At 34.3% G+C, this 16,810-nt stretch overlaps 1 protein-coding gene across 1 annotated transcript in view; it reads left to right on the top strand.

Moving 5' to 3' along the window:
- Positions 1-218: 218 nt before the first annotated feature.
- Positions 219-16,810, top strand: part of LOC110097863 (ABC transporter G family member 42) — a 28,868-nt gene continuing 12,276 nt past the window's right edge. The window contains exons 1-11 of the mRNA XM_020824484.2: positions 219-700; positions 2,371-2,580; positions 2,920-3,004; positions 4,033-4,192; positions 4,312-4,388; positions 4,544-4,597; positions 4,871-4,961; positions 6,551-6,852; positions 7,470-7,751; positions 7,832-8,148; positions 15,675-15,835. Of these exons, the coding sequence (XP_020680143.1) occupies positions 303-700; positions 2,371-2,580; positions 2,920-3,004; positions 4,033-4,192; positions 4,312-4,388; positions 4,544-4,597; positions 4,871-4,961; positions 6,551-6,852; positions 7,470-7,751; positions 7,832-8,148; positions 15,675-15,835 (2,137 nt within the window). The 5' untranslated portion in view covers positions 219-302. The remainder of the gene's footprint in view (positions 701-2,370; positions 2,581-2,919; positions 3,005-4,032; positions 4,193-4,311; positions 4,389-4,543; positions 4,598-4,870; positions 4,962-6,550; positions 6,853-7,469; positions 7,752-7,831; positions 8,149-15,674; positions 15,836-16,810) is intronic.

Below are 16,810 nucleotides of genomic sequence, written 5' to 3'. Positions count from 1 at the left end.
ATATATTTATATATATAATACTTAAAATTTAATAACTATATAATACATAAATTTATATCTTATAAAAATGTTATTAATATTTAGTTTTAAATAAAATATAAATTTTATGAATATATTTTATTATAATTAAAATATTAAAATATTACATATATAAATGCAAAATTTAATGATATAAATGTAATTTTTTATTATAAACATCACCTCTTTATGTAATCCCCGCCAATTCCCTCCACTCCGACCCTCTCTCTTCCTCTCGTACTGTTCTCCTAGAGAGAGAGAGCGAGAGAGAGAGACTAGCAGGGATGCAGACTGTAGATTTCGGCGGGAGCGGCGGCTGGAGAGTAAACCGGATGGGTAGTCCATGGAGGCAGGTCGGAAACGTATGGGCAAGCTCGGACGAAATATTCTCTCTGTCGAGGGAGAGCTCCGCCGTCGCAGATGAGGAGCTGGCTCTACGGTGGGAAGTGATGGACAAGCTACCGGGCAGTGACGGAGTCCGCGAAGGCGGTGCCGGAGCCCTATTGAATAATCTCGAATACTACGATGCCGGCGAGGATCTGCGGAGGCACTTCAATTTTCAGGATGTGAATGTAAAGAAGATGGGGCTCGCCGACCGCCAGAGATTAATGGATGGTATCTTCCAGAAGACGGAGGATGATAACGCTGTCTTCCTCAAGAAGCTTCGCGACAGAATAGATAAGTACGATTCCTTTCACAGTATTTGTATGCTTTTATTGCTATTAATTTATATTATATATAGCAACAAGAAGGTAGAAGGTCATTTGTTTTTGCGCAGTTCTTACATCTAATTTTTCTTTGAATTTTATCCCCAACAACAGTCCAAATGACCTAGGAAGAGATCAATTGCCCACCCCGAAAATTTTTTTCCTTAGAGAGAATAAGTGTTTTAACTATTTTGCCCTGTGATAAATGTATATGTTCAAATTCTTAGAATTTTTTTTATTAATTTATAAGATTATATGTGCATCAATCTTATTTTGACCACCTTTGTTTTAATTGATTTGGCACTAGCTTTGTTTTAAAATGAATATGATATTTATTTTAATTGATTAATTATATTTAGCATTAATATAAAAATAAATCTAATAGCTATAAAATTCATCTAAATCAAACTTTGGTATCATCCACATAAAGGCCATTTGGCTTGATGTAAATTAAGGAAAGTAAAAGGAATTGGAAAACCTATTTTTTATTTGTCTTCTTTGTTTGTTTCAAATGTAATTAAAATAAACAAAAAAGGAAAAAAAAAGAGGAGAAAGTGATTTAACTAGGTTATATTTTAGGGGTCTATTTTTAGAGTTTAAATCAACATTGATTTGTGATAACAAGAATTTGATCAACAGAGACAACATTCATCAGTTGAATCTTCAGCTATATATGGATTTCTTTTGAGAATTGGATCACAAAACTGTCTACAATTTTTCTTTAGATGAAAAAAAAATGTAAGCCATTGATTCCTATTCACATGTGACATGCTGAAGGAAAAAAAAATTATTTTGGAGTCTAGAATAAATTATGAATTTAATTAGTCAATTTTATATGGCTTTGAACAATTAAAAAAATATGGAGTTGGATTCCAAAAAGTTAAATTAGGACGGGCTTCTATAATTCCACGCCTTGATCACTATACGGAGATATCAAAGAATCATCATCATAATTTAATTACATGCTACAAAATTAACTAAGGGCCGATTGAGATCATTTCATATTCTTATTTTTTATTATATATTTAATATGAAATAAAAATAATTGATATTCTAAATAATTATGTCTTAAATTTTTTTGAATATTGCATAAGGCGATAATGACTGACATCAATGGAGGGAAATAGTAGCTGTGACTCATGGCAGTACGTAGTGGAGTCATAATTTTTTTTAAAGAAAAGCAATTTTATTCCAAACAAGAAAAAGAGATTACAATAAGGACCCAAAGATAGCTGAAGCAAAAAAACATCAGAAAATAGAGAATGTAAGCAAACTCAACAAAAGGACAATCAAAGAGGCAAGAGCAGAGGAACCAACAACGGAATTAGGGGTAGCAGAGTCATAAATTTTTTTCTAGTGGAGGCGTAAATTAGGTTTTTCAAATATTCTTTTAATTTTTTTGAGCTCGGCTCTAAATTTTTTTTATTGTGCTATTTTATAAAGATAAAATATAAGATGATAAAAACATATAATTTATATCATACACTTTTTTCTTATGCCTGTGTGCTTAAAATATATATATATATATATATATATTGTTAGCCTTTGAATATGCTGAAGTATGCTCTAATCATAATCTAATATATATCATTGTAATTAAGTTAATTGTTAACAATCTGATACCTTTATTTAATTCTTTTTGCAGGGCTGGCATTCAGCTTCCAACCGTTGAGGTCAGATTTGAAAACATAAATGTGGAGGCTAAGTGCCACGTGGGCTCTAGAGCATTGCCGACTCTTCTTAATGAAATAAAAAATGTTGCCGAGTCAATGTGGGCTTTTCTTGGTATAAAACTTAGTAAGATGACAAACATCAACATTCTCAAAGATGTCTCCGGGATCATAAAGGCATCAAGGTATTTTATTAATATTCTATTTGATATGCACAAAGTGGCATGCTAGAAATAGTTGCAAAGAGAGAAAGTTTCATAAGGATTATCATAAAACGTTTTAATCTACTTGAAATTTGCTTAGTTTTTTTGAGTCAGCTCAAAATCAGCTCAGCAAGTTAAATTCGACTGTTCAATACAAATTTATAGAATATTATAGAAAAAGTACTGTAGTTTTAGATAAGAAGAATTTATGTTAGATTAATGACTGATGCTGATGGTAAATATTTCGAACTTTAAACTAAAATTATGCTCTAAAGCAAGCAATTAAATGTAATTCCTCTTTTTTTTTTTGGTGTATTATAGGATGACATTGCTTTTAGGACCTCCATCTTCTGGAAAGACTACACTTTTACTAACTCTAGCTGGAAAGCTTAACCCATCACTGGAGGTTATTATCTTGGCTATTTATTTTGCATTTAGTTTATTAATTGCTATCTTCTTTTAAAACTGACAATGTTTCCTCAAATTCGGATTAAAACTGTTGGTCGTTGATATTAATCAGCGATCAATTATGTAACTTATGTTGATGTCTAATGAATTCGTTTTTGCTTAAGTTACTGCGATACTGATTTGCGTACCTTTGAAACAGGAAATTCTGTTGTATTCATTTTTGAAATTATATGAATTATTTGGTAGTTGATTTACTTGAATATAGACAAAATTTAATATTTACCTAGATTTTTTTTTTTATAAAAAATAAATATTTCTGATTGGTGACTTATCTTCAGTTGTAAACAAGTTCTAGGCACATTTTCAGCAAATGCATCACAGCTATCTGGCCATAAATGCAGGGGCAGTGGGAACTCAAATGCTAGAAAAAAAAGGAAATTAAATTTTGTTAGAACTTTATAAACTATGTAATACTTAGAGTGCCAAAAATACTGTGTTAAAGGGCATTATTATGCATTTGCTGTGTAAAATCTATTAGCTAAACTTAAATTTATTCAGAGAAGTTTATCATAAGGTTTACTTTTCCATGTCGACCTACATCAATTTTCCACATTTCATTATTCAAACTTGGAGCTACAATTTTAGGCAATTTTCGTATGTATAATAAGAAGTAGAAGATTCATCAATATAATGGTTGAATAGTATTAAAATCGTAGGATTTGGAATGAAAAGAGTAGAACAAAGATTCTGTTGATAATTTTTTTTCCAAAAAACTTGGCAAAAGAAGTTTAAAACCTCGTGTATAACTTAAAAAGAATGAATGGAGAATCTTGGTATTCACAAAGCCTATCCAAATATTTGGGACATGGCTGTTCGTGTTGATAAGGGTGAGGCTATTAACTAAATATTTATGAATAAAGGAAACTTTTTAATGTATGGAATTTGATTTAGGATGTTAATTTAAGATATATTTGAAGCTTCTTTAGGTGGCTTCCACAGATAATTTTAAAAGACAAGTATTTGCAGATGACAGGAGAAGTGACATACAATGGATACATGCTGAACGAATTTATACCACAGAAGACAGCAGCATACATTAGCCAAAACGATATCCATACCGGTGAGATGACTGTGAAGGAGACACTAGATTTTTCTGTTAAATGTCAAGGCATCGGAGATAGATATGGTAAACCTTTAAAAATCACATAGTACTAAAAATATTCTTTACTTTTATGGAGAAATTTGTTATTATTCCAAATTACGTGTCCTTTCTTAAATATTTATTGGATGGAGTCGATATTTCAGAACTTTTAAGTGAGCTGACTAGAAGGGAGAAGTTTAAAGGCATAGTACCAGACCCTGAGGTGGATCTCTTCATGAAGGTATGCAAATTGCTTTAAAGATAGAGTTCTAGATATGTTTAATATAAATACAAATTTAGGACCTCTTTTGTTGAATTCCCTTTTTAAAAACATAGAATGAAAGGAAAAGAAAAACAGTGCGTAAATCTGCTTTAATATTTTTTTGAATTTCTTAGGCAACTTCTATGAATGGCGTGCAAAGTGGTCTCCAAACAGACTATACCATGAAGGTAAGTTACTTGTTCCACTGGGATGCTAACTCCTTGTTGTGTTTAATCTCAGTTTTTTAAATAATAAGATTTTGTCAAATGTTAAATTTAAGTACGTAACTTTCTTAAATTTTTAGTTGCTGTTATCATAATTTAAATGTATCATGTATACGTATTTGAGTTTTCTTCTTGAATTTCATAACGTCCAAATTTGACGCCTTTATGATTTGTGACATTTATTAAAATTCATGAAAGCAATTTATTAATCTATGCATGCATCCAATTGAGCTGCAGATTCTAGGATTGGATACATGTGGTGACATTGTTGTGGGTGATGAGATGAGAAAAGGAATATCAGGAGGTGAAAAGAAGCGTCTTACAACAGGTTCCCATTTCTATCATTAACTTTGTATGTGTTCATCCCTTTTTTGTCCTGATAAATTATTGTTCTGGGAAAGATTCTTATTAAGCATTTTGGGTACAGTTGTGATGATGATGTGCTTGTGACATAGGAGATAAATATCAAACACACTCACATATTATCATGAGTTTCTCTATAAATAAAGCTCACATTCTTATGAAGTCATATAGAGATGTAGCGCAAAATAGTATTTTCTAAGCATATTCTCAAATAAATTGAACTATTTTTTAAAAATTTAAGTAGGAGATGATTAGTATGAAATTTTGCCTTATATAAGTGGTTGTTGAATAAAAGAAGTTTTAAATGCTTTACATGATTAACCACAAAACTATGGATCTCAATAACATCATGGTATGATTGATCCGAAATATAAATGATAAATTATTATTTTTTCATTAATAAAGAAATGAAGAGAAACAAAGAATACGAAACATCAAAATTTTAGTTATCCATAGGCCTAGATTTTAGGTCAAACATGTATATGAATATTAGTATTTTATTCCCAACTTAATTCTTTGTAGTTGCACATTTTCAATAAAAAACATATTAAAAAATAAATTAAGGATGACAAAGATCAACAGTAGGGGATAATATGCTACAGTGGCTGAAGAATCCATTAAATTTTAGGTAGAATATCTTAAAATTATGTTAGAACGGTCTAGCCGGTCCACGCAGGACCGACCCAGCGTAACCGAGGCGGAAGATCTCCGCCACTTTCGGAAGCCGTTCGGTTCGCATGAGCCAAAAGAACTTTTTAGGAAGGATTTTTTGAGGGTTTTGAGAGGGAAATTTGAATGTAGGGATTGTTTAGGAATTTCCTTTTGATTTGCATGCATTAAATAGTTTGTTTTCCTAGGGTTAGGGCATGTTGAATTTGGCTGAAATTTGAGATATCTTAGAATTAGGTTTTCTTTTGGGCTCTAGCGGCGTCTAGAGATTTGGGAGATATCGATCCTCCTCTCGAATAGAGGATCAATTGTATCTTGTTATTTTCTAATTCCCTTTTATCAAATAATACAAATTATCTATTGTTTTTGTGGTTTTGTGTGGATTTTGGTAGAGAAAGCTCGTTGTTTTATGAAGATTGATAGGAAATACTTGAGATCTGCAAGTGTTTGATCAAATTACTATAAAGCCATATTTTAATTTTTCCACCCAACATATATGCATGCAAAGGTAAGGGCCAAAGGTAAATTCATTGTTTTTTCCTAAAACTTTCAGTCTTTTAATTATGTAGAATAAATGATTAAGATATAACACTAAGATTCAATGATTAGTAGTCCGAAAATTGTTATTAAAGTTAATGGAGAATTATAAACTTTGAGCTGGCTCTACAAACTAAACTATAGTTTAAATGTTGCAACATAATTTTCTAGTAATTCTTGCATAAGGCTTAGCAATACTACCAAGCTCATGGTAATTTATATTGATCATTATATTTTGATACATACAACGAATTTGGGAAGGGGAGTTTTCATTGTAAGGATTACTTAGAAACTTAAGCATACTTCACTTGCAATAACTACAAATTTAATGCATGAAATTTTCACCAGGTGAGATGATTGTTGGGCCAACAAAAACACTTTTTATGGATGAGATATCCACAGGATTGGACAGCTCAACGACACATCAGGTAATAAAGTGCTTGCAACAGATTGTGCATCTAGGTGAGGCAACTATTGTTATGTCCCTCCTCCAACCTGCACCGGAGACCTTTGATCTTTTTGATGACATCATCCTTTTAGCTGAGGGTCGTATTGTCTACCAAGGCCCTCGCGAGCATGCCCTCAATTTTTTTAAGAGTTGTGGCTTTCAATGCCCAGAGCGGAAGAGTGTTGCTGATTTTTTGCAAGAGGTGAACTATTTGTCTCAAATCATAATTACTCTGATATTAGGGATTTGTATTATCTGTTTGCTGGTGTTTGAACTCATCTACTTTAAGCCAAGATAAGGAACAAATTTGATTTGTGCATAAATATGCTATTTATCTGCTTATATTGGTTGTATATAAAAAATATTCTTGTCTTATTCTAGATTGCAACGTTAATCAATATGCTCATCCTAAATTTTTTGACCAATCTCAAAAGTTCTAACCTTTTTTCTTGATTGGCATTTTTTATCAAAATATTAAAAAAAAATAAAAACTTGCAAGAAAAGGATAAAAAAATTCACATGCAATTGTTTAATTGCTACATTTGTGACCTCAAGTTCGAAGTTTGAATCATGGCAATAGTTTTTTCCTACTTCCCACTTATGGCACTCCCTACCAAAAAAGCATATGGAATTCTTGGATATTTGGAATTGCTAGGCTTGGCCTTAGTATTAGAATTCTATGAAATCTAAACCACTAAAGAAGGAATCTCTTGTTTAGCATTTCTTTGTGTCATTTAGCTTGTTTTTGTGCATAGAACAACTCTCAATCAGAAATGAGAAAAGCATAATAATCTTTGTGTTAAAAAAATTTCTTTTTAGGTTACCTCAAGAAAGGATCAGGAACAATATTGGGCTGATAAAAGCAAAACATATAAATTCATATCTGCAGCTGAGTTTGTTAGACACTTCAAAAAATTCTACATTGGCAGAGATCTGCAAAGCAAGCTTTCAGTTCCTTTTGACAAGAGGAAGAGCCATAGAGCAGCTTTGGTGTTCACCAAGTGCTCTGTTCCTTTGAAGGATCTCCTCAAAGCTTCCTTTGCGAAGGAGTGGCTTCTTATCAAAAGGAACTCCTTTGTTTATATCTTCAAGTCAACACAGGTGCAAAAATTAACTCAGATGTTCTCTTTTGATTATAATATAACTCACTAATACCTCAACTTGTTACAAATTTTCTGCAGCTTGTCATTCTTTCATTGATTTATTCGACTGTCTTTCTGAGGACAAAAATGCATACAGCAACAGAAGCTGATGGATCTGTTTATATTGGAGCAATACTTTATGGTTTGCTTGTTAACTTGTTCAATGGTTTTGCAGAGCAAGCACTAGCTATCATGAGGCTTCCTGTGTTCTACAAGCAAAGGGATCTCCTCTTCTATCCAACCTGGGTCTTCACCGTTCCAAATTGCATCATAAAGATTCCCATATCTATTATAGAGTCTGCTGTTTGGGTCTTTGTGACTTATTACATGGTAGGATTTGCTCCAGAGTTTAGTAGGTAAACCATTCTCCTTATTCAATAAACTCTCAACTATTTTTCTTAGTTTTATTCAGGAATTAAGTACTACTTGGAGTTGTTGGTTGTTCTTATTGTGTACAGTAGTTAGGATTCGTTTGATAATGTTATGTTGTTGTGGATTTGTTCCATCTAAAAAAAGGCATTGGTGCCTTCACAGAGATCGACAAGTTGTTCTGCAAGTACATTGTTGATGGCGTCTTATGCTTCATCCCTCTAGCCATGCAATTGCAAGCTCAACCCAACCAGATGACCTGGCAGCCTCGAAAAACTAAAAAGTAATAACTTGAAATTACTTTATAGCAAACCAAACACCTAAAAATATTTCAAATACATTTAATTTAAGTTTAAGGAATTATGTTTGAATACATAATAGGGGCATTTTAAAATATTTAAATATATTTTTTGTGCAAGTGATTGCCATTAGAAAGTGCGCAAGATTTTATTTGAAATTTAAGAAACGTCTTTTGTCCGCTTGTACAAGTGTTGTGGATCCAATGACGTAAATGCGAGTTAGGTTTTAGTTGTTATATATAGGAGATATTGTTTAGTTCATTTTGCCTCCTTCAACTTATCATTGCATAGTTTGTAGATCTTGAGAATACTAGCCAATATCTTAACTTCATGAAATATTTAGAAACTTGTTTGTATGAATGATATTTGATTTTTTTTTGGTTAGCTGATAATTGATTGTCAGCAATATAGTTCATAGTGCTCTTGTCCCTAAATCATATTTTTTGTTGATATAATTTTCTTTCATGTAGAAATTCACTTAATTTACCTGGCAACAAACAACAATTTAAAATGTATCCATATGAATCCACCCACAAGAGAAAAAAATACACCATACATGAAATTTTCAATACCAGAAACACCAATAGAGGTTGCCACACATCTAAACTCTATGCCCTATGGTATTTAAAAACCATGGATTTCTCACTTTTTTGTACCAAATATTTCTCCAGTCTTCCTATCTCTATAACCTCTAGAAATCTCACATATCTCTTGTATTAGTGTTTTCAATCTATTGACTAGATTTGATATCTAAGCCTAGAAAATTCTTTAAGGGCTTGATTAGTGTCAAACCAGATAGCGCAATTTCTTAATCAATCGAGCATAGTAAGATGAAGAGAGGAGAAATTATTTGAATTTAAAAGTTAAAATTTCTCGTATGTACTTCGACAAACATGCTAAATGTGATAAACTAAGTATAAGAATGTTGTGCAGGGTTAAAAACAAGTAAAATTAAAGACTCTTTTCAAATTAAAATTTTTTGCATGTGCTCCGACTAAATACTTCAAACTAATTAAACTTAAAGTCTAGGATTGTTGCGCGGGTCAGAATAATAGGCACAAACTAGACCCAATCCTTTGCTTGTTAGTAGTGTTGGTAAGGTCGAAAATACTAGAGTTAAAGCATTTAAAATCCCTGATGATGACTGTGTTGAAAGAAAATATCAATCGGAGGGTCCATTAAAAAAATCAAATTTTAATAATTGCAAGTATAAACACCTTAAGTGACTTTAATGTTACTTCGATGATGATTGCATTGACAGAAAATCTTAATCGAAATGGACTATATGATTTCAAAATATCACCAAATTTTAAAGTTCATCACTATGGGCTTAAATCTCATGAAAATTTAAAAATTCAATACTTATGAAAATTCAAAAGATTTAAGTGAAATTTAACCTGCTAAGAACTTACATGTATAAAGCTTGTAATTTATTGAAAGCATCATTGCATTTGTTAGATGTTTTGTGAAAAATAGTTTCTCTAGATATTGTCTTGGATGTTGAAAGCATTGGAGGAATTTTCTTGGCCACGGTTGCAGTCAAGGTTGGCCTCTAGTCCACATCTGATTCAATGAAATTGATGCAACAATGATTGATGTCAGGATATTGACATGAACAGTCTTTCAAGATTGGAGCAAAAGTTCCCCCTAGTTAGGAACGACGTTCCCACATACGGCGCCAAACAGTTGTGTCCTGGAATATTCACTGCAATAAAGAAATATAAATTTTAGCATCATAGCTTTATACGAAGATTCAACACAAACATATGAAAGATAAGGGTGTAGCATTCATAAGGGACGCCAAAGTTTTTACGTGGAAACCTCTGAAAAGGGGAAAAAAACCACGGGGTCTTGCCCAATTTAAATGAATACACTAGTGTTTGCAGTTGATTACAAATGAAGCCCTTCCTTGGGGGGAAGGCCTTGGCTCGATGTAGCAAATATACATCATATAAAGTGCATTACATGGTAGGAGTTCAAAGAATTAATTGTTGATGTATTTGTTTGGCCCGCAGGACCATAGTCGACAAGCCATGCAGGTTAGAAGGACTATAGTCAGGTGACGGTGGTTGGAAGGACTATAGTCAGGTGACGGAGGTTGAAAAGATCATAGTCTGGCGATGGTGGTTGAAAGGACCATAGTTAGGCGACGGAGGTCGGAAAGACAGTAGTCAGGCGATGGTGGTCAGAAGGATTGTAGTCGACGGGTGACGAAGGTCAGAAAGGTCGTAGTCGGGTGACGGTGGTCAGAAGGACCATAGTCGGTGGGTGACATAGGTTGAAAAGACCTTAGTCAGGTGATAATGGTGTCCAGGTAGAAGTCCTTCAATGATCGGTGGTCGGACGAAAATCCGATGACGGCCAGTGGCCGGGTAGAGGTCCGGTGACAATCGGTGGCCATACGTAAGTCCAACGAAAGTTGGTGGCCGAGCAGAAGTCCTGTGGAAGTCCGACGGCAGTCTGTGACCGGATAGTGGTCGAGGAGCAACTTGGTGGCAAGAGAGATCTCAGATTTCTCTTCCTTTCTTCTCTTCCTCTCCCCTCCCTCCCTCCTTACTTCATCCCCCTTCATGTGAAGAATGAGGGGCTGGTTATAATTTTTTAGGAATAACATAGCTAGTAAATAGGGAGAAGATCAAGGGCAAGTTGTGGGTGTTTCCAATGGACGATTGATATTAACTCCCTTGCTCATAGACCGTTTATTATGTATTTTAGTATCTTAATGATGTCAAAATTCAACAAACTTGAACTCATTGGATTCGTCTCGTCGAGCCGCTCGATAAGACTATAAGCATGTCACATTTGGTGATCATTCGGTCATCTAATATTTTGTTTGAATCTTCCAAATACTCTTCGGGTCCTCGATTGGGATCCATTTCGGCTCGGATTGAGTCGAATTAGTCTCGTTGTGTTCGTCTTTTTGAGATGTCCAGTTCAACTATATGTTTGGTGAAATCAGAGTTCAGATGGGCCTGAATTTAATTTTTGATGCAAGCAAGGCTTGCATATTTGGGCATTTAATTATGGGCTGAAGTTTGCTAAATGGGCTTGGCCCATTTTCCTTTGGCTGTTTGGTGTTTGGTGGGTGATTGGGGGCTGTTTTGTAAGCATATCGTTGCTAGGTTCATGGCTTTCGCGGTTCCCCTGGCCTTAGTTTTTCGGTTTCTGCTCTTGTTCCCTGCTTTCCCGGTTTCTTTTATTGGGATGTTTGGTTTCTGTCCCTACTTTCTCGATTCCCTTTGCTTGGCTATTTGGTTCCCGCTCCCTGGCTGTCCTTGTTCCCTTGTTGTGGCTGTTTGGGTGAGGGTCCAAACGTGCATTTATTGCTTCTTTTTTCTCGCCTTTTGGTTAGTTGTGGTGGGTGGCTGAGCATGGCTTTTGGCCTCTTTTCTTTTCTATTTATAGGACTGTTTTGTGGTTATTTAGAAGTAATATAGGTGATGATTTTTGGAGCATGAAACCTGCGGGTTTGTGTTAGCTTGCGAGCTAACTTCTTTTCCCTCTCTCTTATGAATTTGTCTCGGTTTCTTCTAATCCATTTCTTCTCTCCACAAGTAACCCTCCCATTGTATCTTTCTTCTCTAAGTGTTGATTAGTCGTATGGTGGTGTTATGTTCTTTTATTTGAAGTTGTAAGGAGTGCTTGTGTTTGTTTAAGCTATTGTTGGATATAATTGTATTTGTTTTGTTCTATTTGTGTATGTTTATGTCATTTCAAAAGGGAGACATCATCTTTGTTTTTAACCTTAGCTTCCTATAAATTTTTGTTACATCAATTTGGTATCAGAGCCCTTGGTTGTTATTCTAGTCTTCCTTTCTTCTAAAAAAAATGGAAAGTCATGATCAACCAAGTAATCTTGAAGTCCAAATTCCAACAAGCGAATGGGTCCCATCCCAAGGAAACTCTACTGATCCACTCCAGAACGTGCTTTACAAATTTCAAGAAAAAATAATTTTGTGCGCTGAAAGACATGAGAAGAGAAAGAGTCAACTTCAAGCCTAATTTATTCAGGGAAAAGAAACTATTCAAGGAAGGCATGTGGCTCTTGCACAAAAGTTGGATTTGACTCAGTCTGCGCACCTTGTAAGTTCAAAATCTTTTCATCAGGAGATGAAATTCTTCCGCCAGGTGAGAATTGATATAGACAAGATTTCAGGTTACCCCCTTCCCTATGCGGCTGCTCCTTCGGTTTATATGTGATGCTTCGAATTCCCTGCTTATTAAATGCTATTTTGATGCTTCAGTTTCCCCCGCATTGGCTGATGTGTGGTATTTCAGTTTCCCCCTAAAAGCTGTTATTTTTGCTTTGGTTTCCGCTCCCTGGCTGTCCCGGTTCCCTTGCTGTGGTTGTTCGGGTGAGGGTCCAAACTTGCATTTATTGCTTATTTTTTCTCTCCTTTTGGTTGGCTGTGGTGCGCGGATGAGCATGGCTTTTGGCCTCTTTTTCTTTTCTATTTATAAGACTGTTTTGTGGTTATTTAGAAGCAATATAGGTGATGATTTTTGGAGCATGAAACCTTTGGGTTTGGTTAGCTTGCGAGCTAACTTCATTTCCCTCTCTCTTATGAATTTGTCTTAGTTTCTTTTAATATTTTTCTTCTCTCCACAAGTAACCCTCCCATTGTATCTTTCTTCTCAAAGCGTTGATTAGTCGTATGGTGCTGTTATGTCCTTTTATTTGAAGTTGTAAGGAGTGCTTGTGTTTGTTTAAGCTATTGTGGGATATAATTGTATTTGTTTTGTTATACTTGTGTATGTTTATGTCATTTCGAAAGGGAGACGTCATCCTTGTTTGCAACCTTAGCTTCCTATAAATTTTTGTTGCATCAAATTGGTATCAGCGCTTAGGTTTTGTGTCTTCCTTTCTATTTAAAAAAAATTAAAAATATTATGGACCCTCATCAACAAATGGTGGATCCGAATCAAGAAGTTGAATTTGAAGTTGGTGAAAATCAACCAAGTGATCTTGAAGTCTCAATACCAACAAACAAATGGGTCCCATCCCAAGGAAGCTCTATCATTCCCATCCAGAACGAGTTGTACAAAATTCAACATAAAATGTACTTGTGTATAGAAAAATACAAGAAGAGAAAGAAACTTCTACAAGCTTAGTTTAAGCAAGAAAGAGAAATGATTCAGAGAAAATATGCGGCCTTAATACAAGAGTTAGATGTGGCTCCTTCAACACGTCATGAAAGTTCTAAAGTCATCTCATCAGGAGATGAGATTTTTCAACCGGGGAAGATTTGATGCAAGCAAGGCTTGCATATTTGGCCATTTAATTATGGGTTGAAGTTGGCTAAATGGGCTTGGCCCATTTTCCTTTGGTTGTTTGGTGTTTGGTGACTGATTGGGGGCTGTTTTGTAAGCATATGGCTGCTGGGTTCATGGCTTTCCAGATTCTCTCGACCTTGGTTTTTCGGTTTTTGCTCTTGCTCCCTGCTTTCCTGATTTCTCTTGTTGGGTTGTTCGGTTTCTATTCCCTGCTTTCCCGGTTCCCTTTGCTTGATTGTTTGGTTCCCGCTCCCTGGTTGTACCAGTTCCCTTGTTGTGGTTGTTCGGGTGAGGGTCCAAACGTCCATTTATTGCTTCTTTTTTCTCTCCTTTTGGTTGGCTGTGGTGGGCGGTTGAGCATGGCTTTTGGCCTCTTTTCTTTTCTATTTATAGGACTGTTATGTGTTTATTTAGAAGCAAAATAGGTGATGATTTTTGGAGCATGAAACCTACGGGTTTGTGTTAGCTTGCGAGCTAACTTCTTTTCCTTCTCTCTTATGAATTCATCTCGGTTTCTTCTAATCTATTTCTTCTCTCCACAAGTAACCCTCCCATTGTATCTTTCTTCTCAAAGCATCGATTAGTCATATGGTGCTTTTTATGTCCTTTTATTTGAAGTTGTAAGGAGTGCTTATGTTTATGTCATCTTTGTTTGCAACCTTAGCTTCCTATAAATTTTTGTTACATCAAATTTTGAAGTTCTTAATTCAAATTTATCTCGAGATTGGTGCCTAATTATGATAATTTTTTGATGATATATCAAACATAATAAAACATTATATAATAATAATATTATGGTATATTTTTCATAAATGAAAATAAGGCTTAAAAAACATTATTAGATAACATGTGTGGTTCTTGTTTTATAAAAAAATAAACAAAAATATATTTAAAATTTTCTTTGTGTGAAAGAGATGTCTGCATGAAATGGTAAGGAAGCGTATGTGTGGGAAGGAGAACAACACTGACACTTATGATAGAGACGGAGATGGAAGCGATGATGAAAACGAGCGTCTTTGATGGGGATAAAGTTAATTCCGTAGGTGAGGTTGATGAAACTAATCACAAGTGTGTGAGAATAGGCTAATGTCGTTTTTGCATCGAGTTACGACTTGTGTGCGATGGCTGCTACACAATTTTACTCTAATGTTCTCCCTTGCTTTTATTTAATAAACTTTGATTCTACTGAACCAAATTGCAACCGCATGTGAGCATCTGTTACTTGTTCTTCTCACATGATGTGTGCTCCGCAACTAACGAGTCGTTGAAATGGAAGCGTAGCGGCCTCACATAACGTCGTATCGCTTTGCTTCAAATGCGTGCATCAAAGTGCACTTTTAAGAACACTGTTAGATTAAACCAAAGACCCACATAAGCCACAAATCACATAAATCACTTGTTTTTAACTAAACAGGATTTGATTTCATTTTTCAAGGAGTATGAAAATCAAAGGAAGGCCATCGTTAGGCTTGATACACTATAGTCTTCAAACTCATATTCAACCCAAAAGTTGAAGTCTATGAAAGAGGGCCAATCACTTAGTATTTCTACTCCAAAATAGTTTTCAGTTATCCCAAGTTGGACTAAACCTAAAACTTCATTTTCCTAAACACTTTTCAATAACAAGTACTTTGAAAACTTAATTATCATGTAAATCACATTATTGTTCAAAAGAGTTGTGTGCCACAAGGATGTGATTAATTTCTTATCATTAATGAGATTTTCAAAATAATTCTTGCCAAACTATTTGAAACTTGGCATACAATTTAAGTACAGTTACATCCTTGTTTTGCCAAAAAGATACATTTATTCTCGATCAAAATTAAGCCTTGCTAAACTTCTCTTCAACTTGTATAAAATTTGTTTAATATAAATTTTTTATTGTGTTTAAGTGGTTCCCATATATTTACTAATGAAACCATTCTATTTTTCCCCTGCAGCTTCTTTAAACAGCTCCTCATCTTCTTCATAATTCAGCAAATGGCAGCAGGCTTATTAAGACTGGTAGCAGGAATTACCAGACATATGACTACTGCCAATACATATGGATGCATCTTTTCACTCCTTTTGATGTCTCTTGCTGGCTTTGCTATACCTAAAGGTTCTCACTTTCCCCTCTCAAACCTAATACAGTAGAAGTTTATCGTTAAATGTTTTAAATGGGGAACATGAAGCATTTTTGTTGCTTGAAGTCATTTTCCCTGCACTTTAAACTGAAGATATGATTGCATGGCTTACTAATGTTTATGGGATCTGTTTTTGGTTTAAAGCAAAGCAATTACACCGTTTAAAGCTCCTGGAAGGTGTTTGAAAGTGGTCGGAGCTAAGTTTTTGAAAATAAGTTTTTTGAAGGACTGAATTCAATTTGTTTTGCATGAACGAGTTTGTTCTTATATTTATTTTGGTGGTAATGATATTTTTTCTATCCATTGTTTTATTTATTTTACCTGATTCTACTATTATTGCAGTAAAACTGATAATGTCACCGAAGCTACATTAACTTTATATTATTTATCATAATTATGTATAAAAATTAAAATTGAAGGTCTTAGGCTCTCATAATTGGAAATCACTCTTATCTAGTTATCTTTCTGAAGGTGAGTTTCATTACTAGCTAGAACTCACTCATATAATTTTTTTTTCCAAACGTCGGGAACTCAGTCCAGGAAGGTAGTTCTAACCACAAAAATACTTTTGTTGAAACAAGGTAGTCCCCAAATATAGGATTATTTTTTTTTAAGAATAAAAATTTATCCCAAATATTTACTTAATTGATAGCAGGATACATGTTCAGTTACAGAAAAAACTGTTTTAATAGAGGAAGCTTGAGAGTTTAGTTCAACTCAACATTAAAACCACTTTGCAGTCGATAAATACAACTTTTTTGCTTTCCATGCATCCTTTTACTCAACTATTTTCATTTTAAGCCAAAGGTCTGGTCAAAGTCTATTCGCAGTATTAATACGACTATTACATCTAATAATGCTAAGAAATTTTATGAAGATAAAATGATCGCAGTAAAACAATTAGTCGACTCACCAGTCTCTATGTTTGTTATATTTATTTTTTTTTCTAC

The sequence above is a fragment of the Dendrobium catenatum genome, unplaced genomic scaffold (assembly GCF_001605985.2).
Source record: "Dendrobium catenatum unplaced genomic scaffold, ASM160598v2 fragScaff_scaffold_574, whole genome shotgun sequence".
NCBI lineage: Eukaryota > Viridiplantae > Streptophyta > Magnoliopsida > Asparagales > Orchidaceae > Dendrobium > Dendrobium catenatum.
This window is presented reverse-complemented; position numbering and strand designations above follow the sequence as displayed.